A 25,309-nucleotide genomic window follows, 5' to 3' on the forward strand; every position below is an offset into this window, starting at 1 on the left:
TCTGTGCGCCTAAGGTACGTCTAGGCTTCACCTGCGTCCTCCGAGCTGTGTTGGGCTCACAGCACTTACTGACTAGATTGGCCTAGCTGCTCTCGGTCGTGTTTTAATCTTGGTAACTAAGTGCTCTTCCACAAGATGTAAGCCAAATATTTTGATACGTTTTTCTGTTCTTGGTGCCTAAAAGATGCGTTGACACAGTGGGGGAAAAAAGACTCACAAGTTCTTTGCAGGTAAATTTTTTATCTGCAAAAATTGTAAGTACAAAACAGAGTGACAAAGATTTTCACATTTTGTGCATTTCCTTGGTCACCTTGCAGCATTTGGGTGAATCACTCCTCACTTATGATTTTTGTGTGAACCTCCCGGCTCTTCACCCGCAGCTTGTTGACCTGGGACTCGGCGATGTCAGCACGCTCCTCGGCCTCCTCCAGCTCGTGCTGGAGCTTGCGGAACTTGGAGAGGTTGATGTTGGATTGTTCCTCCTGAGAGCAGAATTGCATTTTTGAGGAAAAAAGCTCAGAATTTCTAGAATCTTAGGTCAAATAGACATTTAGTTTTTTGTTTTTTTACTTAAAAATGATTCACTCTAGTAAATATTTTAAGAAGCTTAGAGAATTGCTCTTGAATTTTTCTTTTTACATTAACTTCTTTCATGATTCTTGAACTCATGAATAAAAGGACTGACAGGTGACATTTGTCTCTAAGAAGTTCTAAAGCAAAAGTATAACACTGGAGCTACTATCAAATGCTGCCAGGTTTCCAGCCTTGTTGTTTTCCAGAATTCTAAGAATGGAACCAGACCTTTTAAAAATACAAGAACATACTCTATATTATATAAAAAAAAAAAAATTTTAAAGCTTTGAATATAAATTAACACCCTGTGGGTATAAATTATTGCCACTTAATGCAGCTTACAAATTTAACAAGGAGTTTACTGTTTCCTAAGAGTCTGAGTGGTGTCTGACTACGCTTGAATTTACGGCAGTGAATTTGAGAAGGCCAGCCCTGTTTTAGTCTCTTTTTTACAGGGCTCATTAAGAATCCTCCACAATGTAACGTTCCAATTTAGAACATACCTAAAGCTTAGAATCACTAAATAATATAACTTGGAAAAAGCCGCAGATTTTCCTCTTACAGAGGAAAGTAGGGCCTAGAAAAAGGTTAAGTCACTTGTCCAAGGTGTGTGTGTGTGTACCTATACGTGTGCTCATGTGCACAGAAGTGTATCCATTAGCCATCATTCTCTCTCTCTGTCTCCCTCATCTCAGACTTCAGAAGCCAGTGAAAAAAGGAGAAACCATAAATGAACAGAGGAACCAATCTGTGATAAGTAGCTATGTGCATTCATACTTAGGAAACTGATATTGTTTATTATTTCAGATGAATCACAGAACAGAGAAATAAGGTGGAGTGCCAAGAATTTAGTGGTTTGAACGTGATTTCTGGACCTTCTCAGCTCCAGATTCTTATATTCAACTACCTACTTGACAAACTATGTACTTAACATCTTCACTTGTTTATATAGTGGCATTTCAAATTTAATGTATCCAAAATCAAATTCCTGTTTCCTTCTTACCTTGCAAATCCCTTACTTCCCCATTTTGGTAAGTGTTACAGTATACCCCTGGTTATCCAAACCATAGACTCCATGAGCTATCCTTGGTTTACTTTCTTTCATCTCCCAAATTTAGCTTATTAGTGTATCTTAGAGTTTCTACACCCAAAATACATCTTGAATCTCTCCACTTCTCCCTATCTGCTCCACTATTACCTTAATCAACACCACAGAACCACTTGAAAAGCCTCCTAATGAGACCTCTCTGGGTCCACCTGTGTTTCCAACAATCCCTACTGCACAGAGTGGCCAGAATACTATTTTTTAAAAATGTAAATCAGATCATGACTGACCAACCTTCATTCCCTCCTGTGGCTTCCCAGTGCCCCATTGCACTTTGAATAAAATCCAGACTTCTTTTCACGGCCTAGAAGCCCCCGAGATCTGCCTCCTGTGTAGCTCTCCTGCCCCGTCTCTGCCACTCTCTTCACTGTCCCTCTGCAACCACGCTACCCTTCTCTCTTTTCCCTGAACCACCCTCTTTTCTACTCAAAACTTCTGCACTTGCTCTTTCCCCTCCCTAGAATATTTCTCTCTAGCTCATCAAGTGGTTGGTTTCTTATCATTCTTCAGACCTTCAGCCAACCATTTTTTTTTTCGTTCCTCATTTCATCTATCCTTTCTTTCGTCCCTTCAACTAAATTGTCCTGGAAGCCTGTGTAGACCGGAGATGCCCAACCCCTGCAAGTGGTCGGAACTCACCGCTTCCTCAGCTTGTCTCTTGTAAGATTTCACCTTCGCTTGCAGTTTGTCCACCAGGTCCTGGAGCCTGAGAACGTTCTTGCGGTCTTCCTCAGTCTGAAATAACATTTTAAAGAGTGAGTTCCTTGAAATCGCAAATACCAAACCCTTTGCGTTGTACCTTTGGTTGTAGATCCCTCGCAGACTGGGGTGAGAGCCCAGAGGGACCATTTTCCTTACCTGGTAGGTGAGCTCCTTCACTCTTCTCTCATGTTTGCGAAGACCCTTGATAGCCTCAACGTTGCGCTTCTGTTCACTTTCAACTTCTCCTTCAAGTTCACGTACCTGCGAGAAGACAGGCATTTTTAAAGACATTCACTGTGGTTTATTCACTCAGCTGTATTTCTCCTCCTTCAAACGACTCGGACTTCATTTACTCTACTTTATAGGTAGTTTTTGATGCCCTAGTTTTATATAATCGTCCCCATTATAAGCTCTTGAGCAGGAGGGACTATCTCTTGTTCATCTCTTTATGCCCCACATCATCTAGCAGCAGTGAGTATTCAAAGTCATTTTTTGGATTGGAACAAGAAGGAAATATATGCCGATCAGGAGACCTACCCTGGCCTCCAGCTTCTGGATCTGCTTCTTGCCTCCCTTCAGGGCCAGCTGCTCAGCCTCATCCAGACGGTGCTGCAGGTCCTTCACCGTCTGCTCCAGGTTCTTCTTCATCCGCTCCAGGTGGGCGCTGGTGTCCTGCTCCTTCTTCAGCTCCTCAGCCATCATGGCGGCCTAATTAGCAATAAAACTAAATCGATTAAGAGAGGCAAGATGGTACATCAACATTCAAGTTTGACCACCACTGTGTTGCTTTCCACTCACATCAGTGATGGCCTTCTTGGCCTTCTCTTCTGCATTGCGAGCTTCCTGGACAATGTCATCCATCTCTCCCTGGATTTGGGAAATGTCTGTCTCTAGCTTCTTCTTGGTGTTGATCAGGCTGGTGTTCTGGTTAAATAGAAAATTTAAAATATTAAGTACACAAGAGCAAAGTTAGAAGGTCCAATATACTAACAAACTCACAAACCAATTAAATTAACTAATTTCCATAAATGTACCTCCTAGTTCCATAAATGATCTGAGTAGACAATATATATTTTAAAAAACAGTCAACTCTGGATGTCACAATTCAGATAAACAAAAATACCATTAATCTTCTTCCTCTATGAAACACTGTGGATAAATTTTAAACCAGTACTAAGAGTTGAGCAGGAGTCCCTGGGTGGTGCAATTGGTTAAATGCTTGACTACTAACCAAAAGGTTGGTGGTTCAAACTCAGCCAGGGGCACCTTGAATGAAAGGCCTGGTGATCTGCTTCTGAAAGGTCACATCCTTGAAAAGCTTATGGAGTGCAGTTCCACTCTGCATGCATGGTGTTGCCATGAGTCCGAATCAACTGGACGGCAACTGTTGTTTTGGGATTTTTGTTTGTTTCTTTGTTTGTTTGTTTAAGAATTGAGCAAGAATTTCATTTCCATCCCATTGTATTTTTTTTTTTATTATTCTATTATTGTTACACCCACCTGAGTGTGCAGGAGCTGCACGCGCTCACTAGCATCAAGGAGCTCCTGTTCTGCAATTCTCCTGCTCCTCTCTGTCTGTTCCAGAGTGGCCCGCAGCTCCTCGATCTCGGCCTGAAGCAGGTTGGCTCTGCGCTCAACCATGGCCAGCTGCTCCTTCAGGTCCTCCTGGCTCCGGAGAGCATCATCCAGGTGGAGCTGGGTGTCCTGTGGAATGAACAGTCATTGAGACATCCTGTTCTCAGAGCCGCACTCACTCCAGTTGTTCTGGGACTGTCTCTGGAGCCCATTACCTTGAGGATGCTTTGGGTGTTCCTGTAGTTCTTTAGGGCCTCAGCAGCCATGCGGTTAGCGTGGTTCAGCTGGATTTCCATCTCATTGAGGTCTCCCTCCATCTTCTTCTTGAGCCTGATGGCATCATTCCTGCTCCTGATCTCGGCATCCAGTGCGCTCTGCATTGTCTCCACCACTCGAATGTGGTTTCTTTTCAGCTGGTCAATTTCCTCGTCTTTTTCTGCAATTTTCCTATCGATTTCAGACTTGACTTGGTTCAACTCAAGCTGGATGCGCAGGATCTTTCCCTCTTCGTGTTCAAGGGAAGCCTTAGTGAGTAAGGGGTGACATTAGCAGGGGAGTGGAAAGTGTGGTATCCTAGAAACAAGAATTGGTTCCTAGCTTTGTGCTGCCATACACATCTTTATTGTTATAGAAAATTTTACATTGAGTTGTACTTGGTTTTACATCTATCTCCTCAGCTAGACTGTTGCCATGAAGGCAGGTGCTTAACTTAGTCATGTTTGCTTTCTCAGGGTAACCCAGTTCCTGACACATAGTCATGTTGGTTGTATGCATGGTTAATTCTCCATCCTTATGGTTAGTACACAGAGCAAAAAAATATTTTTCTCTTCTTTTGATTTACCAACCTTGCATGAAATAGAACCTAATTCCTCTTATAATTATTTTAGAGTACACGGTATGATGCCTACCTCTGCCTCCTCTAAAGCAGCCTGAATCTCAGACTTTTCTTGCTCAATTTGCTTCTTTACTTTTTCCAATTCATGGATACGTTTCCCTCCTTCTGCAATCTGTTCAGTGAGATCGGAAATCTCCTCTGTTGGTGAGCAAAAATAGAGATATTTGTTCAGAGAAGGAAAATGCTCTTTCAAGTCTTTTGTTATAGAAAAAGTGACATGTACTCACGTTGCAAATTCTTATTTTCCCGCTTCAAGGTTTCAAGTTGGTCTAAAGATTCCTCATAAGCATTCTTAATTTTGAACAGCTCTGTGCTGAGTGAGCGGGACTCCTTTTGGGATGCTTCAAGTTCAGCATGAGTTTCTTCATACTTCTGTTTCCATTCTGACAGGACCTGAGGGACAAGGAATAGTTAAGAAATGCAGTGGAGCAAATTGGATGGATGAAAGCCATCTAAGCAGGCGGCTCTCAAACAGAGTTGAGATAATCTATTACTGAACAATAATTTCAAATGAGAAAAGTAGAAAACCACAGGGGTCCCCCACTTGCCCATGGAGCTGGAGCAACTAAGAATAGCCTTCAGATGGTTTGGATAAGGCCCACTGAAGGTAGCAGGCCACAGTTCATCCCATGTTGAGCGTTGAAGCAGCAACTGGTGCAGATACCTTGTCGAAGTTTCTCTGCTTTTTGTCCAGGGCCGCACAGGCAGCATTCGATCTTTCCACATCGAGCATGAGGTCCTCCACTTCATTCTGGAGCCGCTGCTTCGTCTTTTCAAGGGAAGCGCATTTGGCGTTCATGGCTTCCACGTGCTCCTCAGCATCCTGCAGACGCTGGGCCAGCTTCTTCCTAAAAAAGTGAAATATGGAGAACAGAAGTAGGAGGCTATCAGCAGAATTGGGTGTATCAAAGAAGGGATAGGAGATTAATATTTGGCCTTCAAGCTTGTTTTTTTAAGTCCAGTTCAGTGTTATCTCATCCTCACTCCCTACTCACCAAACACTGAAAACAACCCAAATTTCACTGTTGCCAATCTCCATAGTCTGTCTTTGAGGACATCTATGACCACCTCAAGACAACAGTTTACCCTTCAAGGTGGCTGCTCTTTTTCTCCTTTATAGAATATTAACATTTACCTTGAATTATTCTTGTTTATGTCTATATCACCACTAAATTTTGATCCCAGAGGGTAAAGTCTGTCTCTTACTAATTTTTGTATTCTTTAGGCTATAATACATATTAAGGACTCAAATGTTTACCACATTAAATTCAAATGAAATAGACATGATTTTGTCTGTCTGATTATATCCCTGGAGAAAGACATCATGCTAGGTAAAGTAGGGGGTCAGCAAAAAAAAAGGAAGACTGTCAATGAGACGGAGTGACACAGTGGCTGCAACAATGGACTTGAGCGTAACAACAATTGTGAGGATGGTGCAGGACCGGGCAGTGTTTCGTTCTATTGTACATGGGGTCACTATGAGTCGGAACTGACTCAACGGCACCTAAGAACAACAGTTATATCCCTTTTTTTTTTTACCAGCCTTTCAATAATCCATTAATAAAATGAAGCTTTCCCAAATCAATATGAATTTTGCTTTGAGAGGTCTTCTCAGAATCTCTTCTAAGGCATGCCCCCAGAACGTTACATTTACAACTATATGCTTGTACATCATTCACAGAGTAAATGATTGATCTCTCCTTAAACTTTGTCTTCCCTCTGACCACAATCCAGTCTTGAGCTTTTGAGTTGCATTGAATATTTAGTCCTTTATTAAACTTAATATTTTTTCTTTCTCCTTACAGAATTTCCTGTCTACTTTTTGGTTTTTAGCAGTCTACCACTTTTTTCCCCTTCAAATAGCTGTATGTTTACATCTCAAAGGAGATGTGCTCTAATGCCTGATGATTTTTCTCTTACATGCCTATCAGCTTGGCCCATTTGGTCCCATAGCGGCTAAGAGGAATGAGAGGCGCAGGAGAGCGGAATGAACTCTCATTGTATCTGCACCTGCATAAATGGAATGAAGTCAAAAGTTTCTTTTCTTTCCATAATCATTCAGCTTCCTCTTTCTTTCCATCCTTTCTTCTTCTACTCTTTACCACAATTCTTTCCCTGTACAACTGAGAGGATTTGTTTTTCTTCCTTATGTTTATGGTCATGCATGTTTTTCCCATAGATTTTATATTTGTTTTTGGGAACAAGGACCCTACTTAACCATATAGTACTTATAGCAGATATACTCTGGTTATTAACAGGGATATTCTCATTTTAGCCAAGACTAGGACATACTTGGCTTCCTCTAGCTCCTCTGTGCGCTGGATGGCATCTGTCTCATATTTGGTCCTCCACTGGGCAACCTCACTGTTGGCCTTGGACATTGCCCTCTGCAGCTCAGCCTTGGCTTCCTGCTCCTCCTCGTACTGTTCCCGCAGCAGGTCACAGTCATGGCGAGCCGACTGTAGACCGTGGGCCAGAGCGCTCTTAGCCTGGAAACATGGAGATTGACAACTTAATTTTGCATTGTTAAAGTGGTATACAGTCCCAAAGTCCCTATAGACCACCGGAATGAAATCTGTACAAGTAAGCAGAAGATAAATAACCACCAAAACAACGATGATGGCAATAACAACAATAGGTAGGGTTTACCTTTATCTCCTCTTCAAGCTGCCGTTTTAATTCCTCAATCTGTTGTGTGAATGCCAGTTTTCCCCTTGTGAGCTGAGAAACTAATGAATCTTTTTCATCTAGCTGGCGTGAAAATTCACCTGTAAAGACCAAGATCCAGAAAACTCACTGTTACTTTGGAAATTACAGCTCTAAACTGAAAACTGGAGCAGAGGAAGGAAGCAGATCTGAAACATGATGGGGACTGTGGATTACCAATAAACCACCAACATCCATTTCAACCTGCATGAGCAAATCTATGTAAGAGTGTGAAGTATAGAGAACTTTGAAGCAGACTACATGCTTATGAACAACACAAAAGATTTGGAAGATATTTAAGTTCATTTGACTACAATAGAAACTGATGAAGAAACACATGATAAGAAATGTAAATCAAACCAACAAAATATTGCAGCACTCTTTGTCTGAGGTAATAGTGTTGTACTAGTTTCCATTTCATTGAAAGATAGCTGAAATGGAGAATTTATCCTGTGGGAAATAGGAGACATGGAGCAATTGCTTCTATAACTAGAAGTGATGTTCAAAAGAAAACTCTAGTAGCATTCTTGTATTAATGACCACATATCCTCTCACCCCTAGAATAAGTTGGTCTATGAATAACTAATCAACTCCCAAGTTAAATGGCATGCAAATTAATCTCCAACTCTGTAAGCACCATAATTCAAAAAATATTCTAGATGGTATTGGAATGGGGGAAAAAACCTTCCAACACCATTTTCGAACTACTTGTCTGGAAGTCTTTCCCTCCAACATGTAATGAGTCACACTTCCTTTTTTTTCCTCATACTACTGAGTTACTAGGAGTAACCATGTATTGAGGAAACCACAAGAGCATTTTGACTTCTTGAAAATACAGTTTTTCTTTTTCATAAAGTGAACTGACCATCTGAATAACAATAAAAACTTCACTTTGAGCCTTGTTCCAAGAAGAACAGCTATTTGAGTGGGTATGAAGGGGTTGAATGGTTCTCTAACACTTTGACCCACCTGTTATTTAATAGCCCAGATGACCTCATAGAGCATCTAACTTGGGGATGTTGCTAAGGTAGAAAGTTGGATAAGTTAATAGAGAAAGGAATAAAGCCAGAGACTCTCCAATTTGGGTAATCCAAAATCCACAGGCCTCACTTGAATACCCCTGGGCTGGATCTGATCATGGTCACGACTGTCACCCTGCTTAACTGTGTTAGTTCCCAGCAATTGGCAGGACATCAGGAAAAGAACTGGAGTGAACACTCATGGACAAATGACTTCATCATTACCACAGTGTGTCATCTTTAAAATGGGGATAATATTACACAGACCAGTGAGGATACTCAGGTAAGAAACAGCTCATGAAAGCATTTTCAAAAAGTGAAAAGAGATACTGAGAGATACACTTTGTTAACTTTTAAAGTCAAACCTACTTTGAAATGTTCAAAAGCAAAAGAGCCTGGATTTCCTTTAAGAAAAAAATAGCAGCTGGTTAACACTGGTCAGTAATGTGTTCCTATTAGCGGGTACCTCCCAGGGAGGTAATATATGCTCTCAGGTAACTTAGTGCAAAGTTTTTCAGCAAATTGAGGTTCCCAGGCAAATTTGTCCTTCAATGTCAATGCTAGTAAGTGGCCCACCTGACTCAGTCTGTAAGCGTGCTTTCTGTGCGGACAGGTCATTGATCAGCCGCTGCTGCTCTTCCTCCTTTGTCTTAAGTTCACTCATTTGATCTTCTAGGCTGCGGCACAGCTTTTCAAGGTTTCCCTACATGCAAAAAGTGGTAGAAGGCATCTTAAGCAAGTATCTGGACTATGGGAAGCTTCACTAATCCAAGCACTTCAGAGAAGCTCAGTATCCATTTATTTTGAGAACCAGCTATCTTAACAAACAAAAACAACAGAGATCTCAGAACATGATGGAAAGAGTCACAAACTAGTGGACTAAACACACTGCCACCAAAGTGCTGTGTGAATTTAATGTCTTTGTTCAATTGTCTTATCTGTGATCTGAGAATAGTGATAACTGACTAAGCTCATGAGATTTTTTTTTTTTAATGTGCTTAAGAGAAAAGTAAAAAGCCTAATCAAGGTGAGGTGTCTTAAAAATCTCAGAATCTATAGTTGCATTTTTTATTTATAAGAGCTTAATTTTCATTGGGAGCCCCTGGGTGGTACAAATAATTAAGCACTTGGTGGCTAACTAAAACGCTGGCGGTTCAAGTCTGCCCAGAGACAGTTTGGAAGAAAGACCTGTTGATGTACTTCAAAAAAAAGCAGCCACTGAAAACCCTATGGAGCACGGTTCTACTCTGACACACGGCGGGTCACCATGAGTCAGAATCAACTCAATGGCAACTGGTCATTTTTAAATAGTGAGCACTTTGCTCCTGCCCCATCCAAGTTGCTCCAACCTCCCCCCACGCCCAAGTCCCTTGCCTTGCATTACCGTGGTCTCCTCCTGCCATTTACCAATGATTCTTGAAAGGTTAATTCACGCTTGTCTTAGAGAAATCTCTTTAAGACCTAAGTCATGATGGTACCTTGGCTTTGGAGACAGTCTCTACGTTACTAGCAAGGTCATCAATCTCCATCTTCAGCTCACTCTTCTCCTTCTCCAGCTTCTGTTTGACCCGCTGCAGGTTGTCTATCTGCTCCCCGAGCTCGGCCACGCTGTCCGCGTGCTTCTTCCTCAGGGTGGCCGCCGTGGCCTCATGCTGCAGAGTGGCCTCCTCCAGGTCCCTGCGCATTTTCTGGAACTCAGCCTCCCGCTTCTTGTTCAGCTCAATCTGGGCGGAAGTCGCCCCTCCAGCTTCTTCCAGCCGCTCGCTGATCTCCTCCAGTTCCCGGGAGAGGTCAGAGCGCTGCTTCTCGGCTTTGGCCCGGGAGGCCCGCTCTGCCTCGATTTCCTCCTCTAGCTCCTCAATGCGGGCCTGGAAACAGTGAAAAGCACAAACTCAGCTCCTTTCTGTCGTAACTGGGCCTCTCTGAGCTGGATAGATGGAAATCGTGTCCTTACTTGCAACTCCTTGATCTTCTTCTGCAGCTGCATACCGAGGGCCTGTTCATCTTCAATCTTGCTTTGCAGATTGTTCATTTCAAACTCTTTCCTGTTAGAAGAGCGTGTAGGTCAGTTACGAAAATATCCATAGGTAATTTCCCCCATCAACCTTTTGTCCTGACAGCTTACTTTTTCAGCTTTTCATCAAGTTGCTGTTTGTCATTTTCTATATCCATTGTAGATTCTTGGGCTAATTTTAGGTCTCCCTCCAGTTTCCTCTTTACTCTTTCTAGATCCATTCGGATTTTCTTTTCTTGTTCCAAAGACCCTTCAAGCTAAAAGTGAATAGTCCATGAATACAATTCCTGTGAATAGCACCACCTCCCATCCCAAGTGGAAATTTTAAACATCACAGACTTCTTTTTTACTCATATCTAATCACGAAATTATTTTAATATTTGTTTGAGTTAGGCAGATTTGTCTCATCTATTCCATTCTCATGGCTATTGTACCTAGCCCAGATATTTATCATTTAAAAGGTGAAATGAGCCTTATTACCTTATCATTACAATCAACTACCTCCAAAACATGACTCGTATATTTCCCTACTGGGATCCACCGTGATCAGTGCTTCATCCACGTGCATACCGTAGTGATATTTCCAAGCTAGGACCTTTGTTCGTTCTCCCTTACTCAGATGTTTACAGTGGGTTCCCTGTTCAATATTAGATCATTTTTGAAGCCAAATTTATCTCCTCCATTCTTTATTTGGAATCTCTTTTGTTCTTGTGACAGAAAACTCTTTGATCATTGCAGCTACTTCACTCTTGCTGTACTCCCGGCTCAGGATGTTCCCCCCCTCTACATTTTTCCTTAGTGTATTCACCTTCTAAGCCCGGCAAAAGACGCACTTTGTCGGCAAAGTGAGCCACACTAACCTTCCTTTCCCTTAATTCTTTTTTCCCATATTGTCTGTTCCTCAACTTTATTGATTTCTTGTGTTTATGTCTTACTCCTTGTAGCAGGGATGATGTCTTATACTTCTTAAACATAGGAAGCACTTGATAAGTACTCATTATATCCTAAAAACTCATACTTATTCAGTTTATTACCACACAGAAGATCGTTGTTATATGATGTCAGGCTTACATCATCCACTTGCTGTTCCAGCTTGGTTTTCGCCTTGGTCAGGGTGTTCACTTTGTCCTCCTCTGCCTGCAGGTCATCCAGGGTCTGCTGGTGGGCCTCTTGGAGGGCCTTCTTCTCCTTGGTCAGCTTTGCGATGGTTTCATCCAGGCCTGCCATCTCCTCTGTGAGGTTTTTCACCTAAAAAAAGGTTGAGAAGGAGATGATCTCTGCTATAAAGCAGATTAGTTGGGTGGCAGAATCTCTACAGAGTATCACAGAATATGACTCATACCTTGTGTTCCGAATTTATCTAAATTACATGAGAGTGGTCTTTACCTTGTTCTCTGTGGCATGTTTCTCCTTTTCAACCTTGGCCAGTGTCAGCTCAAGGTCATCTATGTCTTTCTTCAGTTCTGAACATTCATCCTCCAGTTTCCTCTTCTTGGCCGTCAGCTCAGCATTGATCTCTTCCTCATCCTCGGCTCTCTCCGTTACCTCTTTGATTTTGGCCTCGAGATGGATTTTGGTTTTGATAAGCTGGTCACATCTTTCCTCTGCATCAGCCAAGCTGTCTGCTTCCTGAGAAGGGATGGTACATTTAGATTTTAGTCTCTTGGAGATTTTCAGATCATATTAGTATTTTGAAGCCAAACAAGTAAAATTACATTTTGAAGCCTTGAGTTCATTTCTTAATAGCCTTCCACCATTCAGCAAATATTTATTAGGCATTTTTTATGGCACTGGAGATAAAAAGGAATTTAAGTCGTGGTACCTGGTAAAATTATGATACAAATAGATATACTATAGCCTGTATTTAATTTGTTGATATATAATTTCAGATCAGTCATTTTTTTCATTTAATGTTTATTTTTGGAAAAGCTTAGTATATGAAAAAAATAAAAAGAATTGGGTATCACACTCATTTCTAGGAGGGAGATGTAATACCAGAAAAGTGACTTAAAGGGAAGTCATGTCCCCTCATGACAGAGCAGCTTGGAATGAAAAGGAGCACCTGAAAGAACTCAGGGACAAGGAGCATGTTAGAAGGAAGTGCTTAGATGATGAAAATATTTTGGAAAAATGGTGGTGAGGGTTGCACAGCATTGTGAATATAATTAATGCCACCAAATTGTATACTTAAAAATGGTGAAAATGGCAAATGTTACGTTAGACATACTTTAACCAAAAAAAAAAAACAAACCCACTGCTGTCGAGTCAATTCTGACTCATAGCGACCCTATGGGACAGAGTAGAACTGCCCCGTAGGGTTTCCAAGGAGTGCCTGGCGGATTCGAACTGCTGACCTCTTGGTTAGCAGCTGTAGCACTTTACCACGATTTAAAAAAAGGTAGTGTTTAGAGAGAAGTAGCAAGCATGTTTATTACAAAAAGAAATAGGAGTCAGAATATAAACTTTGTGAGGGCAGGGACCATGTCTCTTGCTCAAAATTGTATCCCTAGTGCCTTCTTCATCAAAAATATATTAAATGGATAGTTGATAGAATAATATTGAAAAGAGCTCATACTCTACTCAAAGGAGAGGAGATGCTTAGCTTAAGCCTGGATTCCCCCTCCAGTTATCCCTTGATTCTTTCTGAACCTCTCCTCAACTTGGAAAACCCTGATCCACACAGTGTACAAGGAAAGTCACGATGTAACCCAGGGATTTGCAATTCATGTTTCTTTGAATTTTCTAATGATGTGTCCAAAACCTATAGGCCCGACTGGGACCGATCTGGATTCCTCTTCTGAATATAGAGAATTGGAGAGTAACCTTATTGTTGATTTTGGTGGCCACAACTGAACTTTTCTTGTTATTTGGGTCACAAAAATGGGTTAGACAGTTGCCCTTGATCAAATATTTCTCCCCAAGCTTCTGGATACTTATTGGGACATCCAAATGAAAACAGAAAATTGTCATAATTGTCCACATCAATCTCATGCTTTGCATAAAAATCAATGTTATCTATAAAAAGTATAGCGACTCAACGGCCCGGGGTTTGGTTTTTTTTTTTAATAGAAAGTATTGCCATTATCCCTTACAATGATCTTTTTTTTTTTTTTTTTTTTATAGAAAGTATTGCCATTATCCCTTACAATGATCCTTTTCTTTCAGGTATTAGAGAGTTTCTAAAAATAGAGTTGAGAGGGACATTGCCAGGGGACTGTAGATCTAAAAATTCAGAATATTGGTTTCAAGTTGATGTACTTCATCAGAAAGCCTCTTCCCTCTTCACTGTCAATGTTGTTCTTTTTTCATTGCTCTTATTTGCATTTTTCAGTAGAGAAAACCTTAAAGAGCAAAGATCATCTATTTCTTCTCCCTATTTTGCTAGGAAAAACTAGAGGGGAAAAGGAAAAATATTTTTATTCTTCCTTTCTCGACACTGAAGAATCCTCAGTGTGGTATATGAAGTTTTATGGACTATTCTAAGGAGCTGTGATTTAGAAAAAATTAATAACCAGCCCCTTCGTAAGGTGGTTTCTAACTCTTTCCCTAGTGGTTGCTGAATTGAAGATTTAGCTCAGATTGCCAAGAAATGGATTCACAATTGAACTTGGAGTTCAACTCACAGATTGAACTTGGAGTTGCAAGTCGTTTTTCTCTTGCATCAGAGCTACCATTTTTTCTTCCAGCTCTTTCCTTCTTGCCTCTGACTTAGCCAGTTCTTCTTTGATTTTCTCAAACTCTTCCTTCATGGTGGCCATCTCCTTCTCGGTCTCCGCACTCTTGAGGAGGGGCTTGATCTTGAAGTACAGCTTCATCCAGGGCCAGTGCTTGACGTTCATGAAGGCACGGATGTTGTACTGGATGCAGAAGACGGACTCTCTGCAATATGAACAGAAATGTTCAGTCAGCTTATAATAGGAAGCAGGATTAAAAGGCTTATTCCGATAGGGGTAAGTATCCCTGTTAATACCTTCTCTCCAGCATCCTCTGGTACTCCAGTCTTGCCAAGAACCCTCTGCATCTGGCCTGGGTTCGGGTCATCAGCTGGGCCAGCCTTTCATCTCTCATCTCCTCTAGGAGCCCCAGAAGACCAGCTTTGAAAAAGACCTACAGGTGGGCAAAGTTTCAGATTGTTAACTTTACATAAAGAAAAGGACAGCATTTGCATCAGGTAAGATTTAGAGAATTATTACCTTGGTGTGACCAAATTTATACTGGGTGTGGTCAATGTCAATGGACCCGAGGAGCTTCTCAGAAGCTTTTTTGCTATCGATGAATTGTCCTTCAGGGATAGCGCTTGCATTTAAAACCTTGTATCTGTTTAAGCCAAAGAAATAAATGATACAGCCAATGTCACCAACAAAAAATCTTCCTGACTTACTATAGAAACAACATAGCTATTGGGTAGTCTAGCGAATATAAACAAGAAACCCTACCTACCCCTTTATCTATTCTTTGTATAATTAAAGGACCTTAGACTTTTGGTCTATCAGGACAGAATCTATTAATTTAGTGTCTCTTCAATTTTAATGGAAAGTATAAAGAATTCTTTCATTCAAACATTAAACTAACAAGAACCTCTTAAAATAATTCACCTCTGTTTGAAGTCTGCATAAAGGATTCTGCTTGGGAATCCCTTCCTGCAGATCCTAATGCCTTCAAGCACACCATTACACCTCAGCTGGTGCAGGACAAGTTCGTGTTCCATGGCCCCTAAAAGCAAGAACACACCCACCTTATTTAATGGTCTAAAGCAAACCCACCAGGGCTTGTCTGGATATCAGAAGTGTCTTACCAGGAGTTTTGGTCTCGTTGGGGATGATGCACCGTACAAAGTGGGGGTGAGTGCTCCTCAGATTGGTCATCAGCTTGTTCAAATTCTCCTGTGGAATCATATGGAGATTTCACTTAAAAAATGCATTGCTTTCTTACATGCATATTTACAGGCATAATTATTATGATACAGGCAAAATTCTAACAAAGAGGATCCAGATTTGAATTTGCAAAGAGTTGTCTCTGGTATGTCCACATTTCCCAACATAGCCTCCTATTTCTCATTTTCGTGCATTACAAATACATTTTTCTACTATCTGTAGAAGTAGTTGTGAAGGTTATTTGGTTCACTGCTGTTGAATTTCCTAGCATACTTTTTAACTTTAGTATGACATTCTGGACATATGCAGATATTCTACCCATATTCTTTTGTCTAGCGATGTGGTCTGGTTTTAGTACTAATTTAATGCCTTCCTCCAAATCTCTCATTTCTTTCTTTACCCAACTTTGACTTGTATCTGTCCCTCTATCACATTCTATTCCTTGTCACAGGTGCAAAGCTGTGGCCTCCTGCTGCTTCCATGGGAAGTGGCCTTTTAAATGTCTCATTCTTTGGATTGGCAGAAAACTAACAGTCATGTTACCAAGTGCTAAAAGTTTCCCAACCTACGGATATCCTGGTTTTTCTGGAGCTTCAATTCAGCACATTAGAAATGGGATTACCAAAAGAAAAGTAATTTTTTTCTTAAAGAGTTATTTATGATCAATCTGATTTTTTATTTCCTTCTCTTAATTCAGCCTCCAATTCCCATCACCATTCTTTGACCCTCAGTTTTCAAAATTACCCAGCTGAGTTCTAGGCCAATGTAAACCTACACACCTAAACTAGTTGGATGCTTCGAAAGGCTCAGCCCAGATGTCATGCTTTACCTAATCCTACCCCAATGGAGCCTTGTAAGTGTCAAATGTCAAATGATCACATTTCTCTTGCCCCAGAATTGAATTTTGCCATCTGATCCTGACTTCTGCCATTTCATCCCTCCTGACTCCTGCCTCTCTTGTATACGAAGGTCTCCCCTCCAGACTATCCCAAACCTCCCTAAAGCTCAGTTCTGCCACCATCAGCAGACCTATCTCCTTGAGTCACACAGCCATTTCTAGAATCCTTGCAATATTACTTCCCCTCCCCTACACAATAAAGTGAAATTTAATTTCCTGAATTTAATTAGAGAAAATGAAGTTCATACCCTGAAGAGAGCAGACACAGTCTGGAAAGAAGAACCCTTCTTCTTACCACCTTTCTTTCCACCACCACCAGCCTCTGTGGGCCAAAGACAGCGCAGTCATAAAACAAACCAAACCAAACCCATTGCTGTCGAGTCATTTCTGACTCACAGCGACCTTATAGGACAGAGTAGAACTGTCCCGTAGGGTTTGCACGGAGTAGCTGGCGGATTCAAACTGCCAGTCTTTTGGTTAGCAGCCGAGCTCTTAACCACTGCGCCACCAGGGCTCCACAAACAATCATAGTGTAGTCTTTCTCCATTTATGTTTTTATATATTAAGTAAAAGATTAATTTTATTGAAAATGACCTGCTTCAGCAGCTGCTGCTGCCCCAGAGAAGAGGTAAGCCAGAGTTTTCATGGAAGACTTCTGGTACAGGGCGACCACGGTATCGTTCAGGGGGTCCTTGTTCTTGTCAAGCCAGCCATTAATGTTGTAGTCCACGGTGCCAGCGTAGTGAATCAGGGAGAAGTGGGCCTCAGGCTTGCCTTTAGTAGGCTTGGGCTTCTGGAAGTTGGCCGACTTGCCCAGGTGCTGGTCATATAGCTTGTTCTTGAAAGACATGTCTGTGGCCTTGGGGAACATGCACTCCTCTTCCAGGATGGAGAAGATGCCCATGGGCTAGATTTGGAGGCAAAATGCATGCAGGATAAGTAGGAGCTGCAGTAACAAGCAGCAGAGCACGTGAGAAGAGGCTTCGAAGTGGATGGGCGGATAGGAGAGGATACCTTCTCGATGAGCTCAATGCAGGCAGCCAGGTCCATCCCGAAGTCAATGAAGGTCCACTCAATGCCTTCCTTCTTGTACTCCTCCTGCTCCAACACGAACATGTGGTGGTTGAAAAACTGTTGCAGTTTCTCGTTGGTGAAGTTGATGCACAGCTGCTCCAGGCTGTTGAACTGCATAAGTAGAAAACGGAAATTAACACATAACAAATTGTTAAAGATTCTCTTTGGAAGGGGCTTTTCTCGGTTGGTTAGCCCAATCACGCTGTTAGCACCCTCTTAGGATGTTATGCTTCCTGGTGCAGGCAGCAAGCTCCTTACTCCCTCCTGTTCCTTTCTTGCTGCTCCTGGCTGGGAAGCGTCGCCACACTTACTAGAATTATTCTTTACACGGGAGTAACAAGCTCTGAGTGATGCTTTCCTTGTCAATAAAAAGCTTGCGTGCTTTTTATAACATCTGTTTTTTTTTCAGTCAGAGGTTTCTTAATGATCTATCTACTACTGATTTTGCTACACAGCTAGCTAAGTTTGTCATTGTGGTCTGTCCATTGTTATTAATCATAAGAATAAAAATTAAACGTCTAACATCTATTTAACGTTTAGTATGTGCTAGACACTATGCTAAGCGCTTTTTACAAATTACTGCACTTAATCCTCACAGCTACCTTCTTAAAGGGATGATACTATCTGCCCATTGTTTCCATGAGGAAACACTGGTAGAGAGGTGACGTGGTCTGTCACTGTGGAGTCTCCAATGCTTTGACACCAGAGCTAGTGTTCAGAACAACTGCCAGAATGTGAGCACATCTGTCCTGCGTTTACTCTTTAGGACATCTAGCTGTAGACACAATTGGTGTGATCTCGTCTACGAGCACCAGCACGATACACAAAAGTCAGAGGTTCTACAACATGAATGAACCTTGTAAATATTATGCTGAGTGAAAGGAGTCAGTCACAAAGGGCCCTATGTTATATAATTCCATTTATATGAAATGTCCAGAATAGGCAGAATAGATCAGTGCGTGCCAGAGGCTGGGAAGAGAAGGGATAAGGAGTGACTGCTTAGTGGCTACGGGCTTTCTTGAGGTGTTCTAAAATCGATTTGTGGTGATAGTTGCAGATACCTGTGAATACACTAAGAGCCAGTGAACTGTATACTTTAAATAGGCAAATTGTATGGAATGTGAATTATATCCCAATAAAACTGTTAAGATTTAACAACAACAACAAAAAACTCAGAGGTTGTAAGTTCACACTGCCATATTTGTTTATTAGTTTTCAAAAAAAAAAACCCACAATTTGGATTGCTCTTCCTGTCACTGCTCGGTGTCAGGTTATTCACTCCTTTCCTCTATCTGCTTGGGAATGGCTGAAACCGCTCTTGTCTTTAAAACTCAGCAATTTTCATGCAGTTTCTCTCAGTTCACTCATAAAATAAGGTGCAGAAATGCGACCTCGGAATCAGACTGACAGAGGGCTATCAGGGAGCCTTGTTTCCCAATCTGTGGGGGAGGTACTCTCTCTTAGATGAGTGGGAGTTTCTCGACGGTGCCATTGCCACCTCCTATACCTGCGTATTTAGAGTTTCACCTAATATTTAAACACATACTTCATTTCCCTTTTAGGCAGATTGGAATCTTAAGGTCTTTCTTTGGCTCTGGCATTGCCTCCCCCCCCCCCCCCCCCCGCTTTGCTGCCACTGTCACCTTCTTTATCATTTACTGAGTTCTGACTGTGCGCTTCAGGGGCTCTTCTAAGGTCTCTGGATTCAGAAATCACCTCGCTAGCAGTAAAACCTCAGAAGTGAGTGTGTAATCTGGACTGCTGGGTCCTTTACATACAGGTCCTAGTTTAGTTTGCCCAAGGGTCTGACAGATGCTCTCCCGTAACCTAAGGTCACACAGCTAGCGACTGATGGAGCTGGAGACTGAATCCTGGGCTCTCTCATTCCAAAGCCCAGGCCCTTTCAGGGACTTTTGGCCCACTTCCATGGGTCACTTCAGTTTGTATTGTAGCCATTTCTCATAAACCAGTTCCAATATTGACTCAGCAGCAAGATTTGTACAATTTTCTGCTACAAAGTTTCTGCTAACTCACATCAAAGATCTCGAAACCAGCAATGTCCAAGACGCCGATGAAGTACTGCCGGGGCTGCTTGGTGTCCAGCTGCTGGTTGATGCGGGTCACCATCCACAGAAACATCTTCTCGTAGACGGCTTTGGCCAGGGCACCCACGGCGTTGTACACCTGCACAGACAGGGCAGTGTTTGTCGGTGTTATTAAAGACGTGTCACGAAGGCCTGGCTTGTGGCTGACTCACTGAAGAGCACGTACCTGCTCCACAGTCTGGCCTTTGGTGACGTACTCATTGCCGACCTTCACCCTGGGGAAGCAGATGGCTTTCAGCAGGTCAGCAGAGTTCAGATTCTGGAGATAGGCCGCCTTGTCAGCAACTGCAGAGACATAATTCAGGTATCCAGCGTGACCTACGCTGGGCCACACAGTTCGTAGGGGCAGAGTCACGGGCGAATCACTTTACAGGAGCTCTTTGTGTATGCCCATCAGAAGCTCAGCTGCAAAGGAGACATGAGTTTGGAATGGACTTTTTTGCCTGTGTTCTCATTCAACCCGGATGGAGGTTCATTTGGTACCTTCAGTGCCATCTGGCTCAGCTTGCTCCTCACGCTGCTTTTGTTTGAATTTCATGTTCCCATAGTGCATCACAGCCCCTGTGAGCTTATAGATGGACACTCTTTCATCAGAAGTGAAGCCCAGGATTTCGATGGCGCTCTGCCAGCAGAGATGATGAGACAAAAGTTAGGGCAGAATAGACTAACTTATTTAGGAGAATTTCTACTATATCCTAAGGTAACCATGCCTACATTAGGTTGGTATTGTCATTCTTATACATGATGGATTTTTTTTAAAGTATGTGTGTGTGTGACTTACATCAGTGGCTATCAACTCCTCTTGATCATCAATGCTGGGGACTGTGATCTCTCCCTGACTGACGAAGGCATAGTCATATGGGTTGGTGGTGATCAGGAGCATTTCTGGGTACAGAGAATTCAGAGTGTATGTTTTACGTTACATATGATGTATATGTTACATTAACTTCTAGCCTGTGAATTTAAGTTCTCTCTTACCGATTAGATCCGGCTTCTTGTTAGACATGATCTGATAAAAAATGTGGTAGCTTCTTTCTGCCTTTAGCTGGAAAGTAACTCTAGACTTCTCCAGAAGGTCTGCAATGGAAAGTAGACATTGGATAAAGAGAAAAAAATATGAAGTGACCCTGGAGTGGTTTTGGAACTTGGGATCATTAGCTAAATCTCATCAACCCCTTGAGATTTCAACTAAATATTCTCCTGGGGTACCATATTACAGCTCCACAGACACCACTGCAGTTCTTTTAACTACTTCAGGACAGAAACTGAGGCGCGCCCAACCCAGGACATACTCACTTCTCATACAGAAGATCCTTGACACTTGGAATATAATTGATTATTTTTCATTATTTTTGTTGTTGTTGTAAATTGATTCTTGATAATCTTTCCCTCCCCAGGATATCCCCTCACTCTGTAGTAGAGGGGCTACTAAGAGCCACATTTATCAAGGCTGGGACTAGACAGATTAGACTAGACTCAATCCGCAGGCAACTCATTCACCGTTAGAAAGCTTCAAGTTCATCTTGAGGCTGAGATACTTTAGACAAGCTTTGCTGTTGCTGGCAGTTCCCACAAAATTATTAACTCATGATTGAAGTGGGTAAAGCACACAGGGGGCTATGGCTAAGATTGGCATTAACCACTGGCATGTTTGGCAGCAGACTGGTGTTCTACAGGCTCCAGGCTCAGCAGGAACTTCCTGGTGTTTCTCCAAACCATCATTTGTCACTCTTGGATTCTATTTAAGAGGTCTTGTTACTCACATGTTTCAATATCAGCAGAAGCCAGCTTCCCTGTGGTACCAAAGTGGATCCTGATGAATTTACCCTTGCAAATAAAACAGAGGATGTTATATGCAAAACTTGAAGTTCCCAAGAGAGGTGCAATTAATAATTCAGACACACTTCCTCTGGCATTTAAGGACAGAGAAGACCCTCTGTGACCAAGGCGCTTACAAAGCGAGAAGAGTTGTCATTCCTCACAGTCTTGGCGTTGCCAAAGGCCTCCAGTAGAGGGTTGGCGCTGATAATTTGATCTTCCAGAGTCCCCTGCAAAGGAAAGAGCAGTGTGGGACTTGAGAGTTTCTTACCTGAGAGTCCAGACAGAGCCTTGACCTCTTACTATGGCAACCAGACTCACCTTTATTTTGCCAGAAGTAACTTCCTCCTTCTTCTTGTCCCCAGTAACTGCAATTGTTGCAAAGTACTGGATGACACGCTTGGTGTTCACAGTCTTCCCTGCCCCGGATTCTCCACTGTCAAACAAAGACCAAACATATGTCAGAAATTAACTGTGGCGACAAGTGAGAAGACTTCCACCATCAGCATTTACTAGCTCACGCATCTATTTCTATGTCTCTCTGTCGGAGTGTTTCCCAGATCTTTCTCTTTGGCTTTCATATAGCTCATATTACTTCTGTTTCTTTCTACTGACAAAAAATAGGGAAATTCATTCACTATTTATTTAACACATATTTCTTAAGTGTTAAATATACCAGGCTCTTTTCCAGGTGTACTAAGGCCTGGGGCTTGAGGTGTCTGAAAAGCAGTCACTCAACAAATACATGGTAAATGAGACAATTAGTCAGAAACTCTACCAAGAGAGGACTTATTCTTCAGCTTCTTAGACTAGAGACATGACCCAAATTAGGTCTTGGAAGGAGTAGACATTCCCAAATAGGCCTTAAAAATGAACCACTGGTAATATGCCCGCTGTATCCTCAGAAGGTTATATATGTTGCTGACTCTCTGGACTACACTCTGGTCATGCTCAGAGATGGTGTTTTACATCTCCAACTCCAAGGAAAGTTCTGTAGTACTTTCTAGACTAGACTAGTAAATGGCATAATTTAGGCCACAGTTACTTTATACTATGATGCAATCCAAACCCTGCAATAAAGGGAAAACACTACCCAGTTTGAGGCTGGTCATGCCATAGCTTTAGTATGGGGTATTAGCTCATTTCTTCTTTTGTCTGTCATTTTCCCATTGAGAATAAAAGAAGAATACGCCTCAGAAGAGGAATACATACGTGATCAAGATAGACTGATTCTCCCGATCTAAAGGAAAAAAAGTGGGACAGTCAGTATAGTTATCACACAAACAAAATTTTCGGTTGGGAGACTCCTAAGACGTTGAGCCTAAGTGTCATTTTCAATGGAGTTTTTCAATATATTATTGTAAAGTTACATATAATGTTATTCTTAAGCCTCTTAAGTTGGAGAAGAAAAATATAAAATGTTGTTATAGCTTAAGTTCCTTAAATAAGTTCCTTAAACCATTGTAGGAAGTGGGTCTTTTTGGTTTCACATCCCCCAATTGTCATCTGTGGATTTCCATCACATGCTGTCTGCTGATGAAGACATATGATTGTAAAAATGCATAAAATCCTCAGGAGGGCCTGAGTTGTCATTTAATAGGTTCGAGTAGTGTTAGTAAGACTAAAGTTGAGGTTTAGTTTCTAAATGAATCAACTGTCCTTACTCAAGAAGTAACAAAATGTCCTTACAGCCACACACTACAACCCTAACTCTGAGCAGCCTTCCCAAAAGTTTGCCGTTGAGTCGAAGAAAGACTGGGTAAAAGAGAATGGCTCAATCAGAAGAAAACCCTTTAAGGGGGGTAAAATAACTCCTGTTTATATGCATTTAGCCCCCAAAATGGCATCTTCATTCAAGGAGAGGATATCATATCTGAAATGTACTCAGATGACTTTAAAGAGATAACAATGCCTCCAAAAGTATCTTATAACCAGCAAGCAACAGGCACTAAAGGATTGAACACTTTTTTTTTTTAATTTCTATTCAGACAACATGATTCATTCATTACTTAATCTCACTCTTGTTATTTAAATATAAACAAGAAATGTATTTCCAAGCAAGGAGACTATAACTAAACTTGACATGGATGGAGCAGAAACACCGTGGGGAAAATGGCGGACTTGGAATCAGGAGAACTGAACTGTAGTCCCAGCTTTGATGGTATCTACCTCTCCGTGCTTCAGTCACCTATTTTATACAACCAGGGGGTTGGATTATCTCTAAAGGCCTTTTTAAGCTCTATCACTTTGCAATTATGTGAGATGAAATAATTCTTAGGAAAACCATTCGAACCACTCACCAGTCAGCATGAACTGATAGGCGTTGTCGGAGATGGAGAAGATGTGGGGTGGGGCCTCCTGGCGCTTTTTGCCTCGGTAGGCCGTCACCACCTCTGCGTTGTACACTGGCAGCCACTTGTAGGGGTTGACAGTGACACAGAACAAACCGGAGTAAGTCTGTACCAAAATCAAAAATAATACAATTATTTCATGGGGACCCTAAATGTGAACCACCCGTGTAAGTAGAAAGACACGAGAATGAACTCACGTAGATCATCCAGGCTGCGTAGCGCTCTTTGAGGTTGTACAGCACAGCGGGTTCATGCAGGTGAGTCATCATGGCCATGTCCTCGATCTTGTCGAATTTGGGAGGGTTCATGGGGAAAACATCATCTTCCTTCACCGTCAGAGTCTGATAAACAGGAAAAATAGCCATGTGTATCGATGGAGAGACCAAGCAAAAAACATCAATACTATGTGGTAGATTCCTGGGGCTGTACTCACCGCACCACCTTCAGTCTTCACTGTCACCTTCCCTCCTTCCCTGCTCTGGATAGTCCCTTTTACAAAGGATTCCTTGGGCTCGGCCACAAAGACAGATGTCTTGGCATCAAAAGGCTTGTTCTGGGCCTCAATGCGCTCCTTTTCAGACTTTCGGAGGTAAGGAGCGGCCTCCCCAAAAACAGCCATTTCCGAGTCGGCACTCATGGCTGCGGGTCACTGTTGGCAGCCCAGTCGGGGACCCTGCCTGGCAGAGGGAGGGAAGAGATGATATAAATTCAGAAGTTGAACTACTGGATTGATATTTAAAATTGTGTGTATATATATATATATATATTCTTTAGTCACTGCCTTGGGCATGTAACGTTGCATTAGGTATAACCACCTCCCTGGCTCCACTGTAGATGAAATGTCAGTCTCCTGTGTTGTGTGCTGACGGATACTTAATCACGGATTTGGAAAGAGACTGTTGTTTCTCGCTCACCGACTGTGATAGTTTAGCAGCTTTCACTGTTTCATCTGTTTTGCTTATTGGTCTTTGTATGCTGCCTATCACTGGCTTAGACAGAACAGAAAGCTACAAGAATGGCAAGGTGTTCTCCAGCCCAGTCATGTATAGATTCTTATCTTCCCAATTGGATTATAAACTCCTTGTGGGCAGGAAGTGTTTTAGGTGTCTTTTATGGCATTCTTCACATCTCTTCAAACACATGTGGAAGATGGAGAATTAAAAGACCAAAAGAAAGATGTTGCTAAAATTATAGGAATTATTTTGTCCACAGTGAAAATCTTTTGATTATATCACTTGAGATTTATAACGACTGCCTGATAAAAAAGAAGGCAGAAATGTGAGGAGCTTTGTTTTGCTTCGTTTTGTTAAAAAATATTTCATCGTATATCAGTTTGTCTTGTTCCTGCAACATCATCTTGACAAACCCAGCTTCTTCACATCGTCAGTATTTCTCAAAGATTTATTATAAAGTGTTATTACCTGTGTTTTCCTGCTCTGTTACTAATATTCACAAAACGTTTCTTTTAGACACACACCTCTAGCTGCCTTCATTCATTCATTTGTTAACTCTCTCGATAACCATTATATGTAATCAATTTTATAATGATGAGATACTTTTTCCAGGAAAGCTCAAAGCACTGGATAAACCATTTCACATT

The 25,309-nt window shown here is 41.8% G+C and overlaps 1 protein-coding gene across 1 annotated transcript; it reads right to left on the reverse strand.

Annotated features, from left to right (window-relative positions):
* Positions 1 to 24,537, reverse strand: MYH1 (myosin heavy chain 1). Its single transcript, XM_003416929.3, has 38 exons — positions 24,143 to 24,537; positions 23,907 to 24,050; positions 23,659 to 23,815; positions 22,571 to 22,598; positions 21,680 to 21,794; positions 21,496 to 21,588; positions 21,304 to 21,367; positions 20,519 to 20,617; positions 20,322 to 20,425; positions 20,024 to 20,162; positions 19,707 to 19,825; positions 19,470 to 19,619; positions 17,376 to 17,546; positions 16,956 to 17,268; positions 16,610 to 16,683; positions 15,385 to 15,472; positions 15,185 to 15,302; positions 14,783 to 14,906; positions 14,560 to 14,696; positions 14,213 to 14,468; positions 11,976 to 12,218; positions 11,661 to 11,837; positions 10,701 to 10,846; positions 10,530 to 10,620; positions 10,054 to 10,443; positions 9,152 to 9,278; positions 7,500 to 7,618; positions 7,143 to 7,339; positions 5,515 to 5,698; positions 5,078 to 5,243; positions 4,864 to 4,988; positions 4,171 to 4,479; positions 3,881 to 4,084; positions 3,179 to 3,304; positions 2,918 to 3,088; positions 2,537 to 2,641; positions 2,318 to 2,413; positions 1 to 482 (listed from the first exon to the last, which is right to left on the reverse strand). Exons 1-38 carry the CDS (start codon positions 24,344 to 24,346, stop codon positions 330 to 332), a joined length of 5,826 nt encoding a protein of 1,941 aa, XP_003416977.1. The 5' UTR covers positions 24,347 to 24,537; the 3' UTR covers positions 1 to 329.
* Between the last annotated feature and the right edge of the window lie 772 nt (positions 24,538 to 25,309).

This window comes from Loxodonta africana, chromosome 18, assembly GCF_030014295.1.
Source record: "Loxodonta africana isolate mLoxAfr1 chromosome 18, mLoxAfr1.hap2, whole genome shotgun sequence".
Lineage (NCBI taxonomy): Eukaryota > Metazoa > Chordata > Mammalia > Proboscidea > Elephantidae > Loxodonta > Loxodonta africana.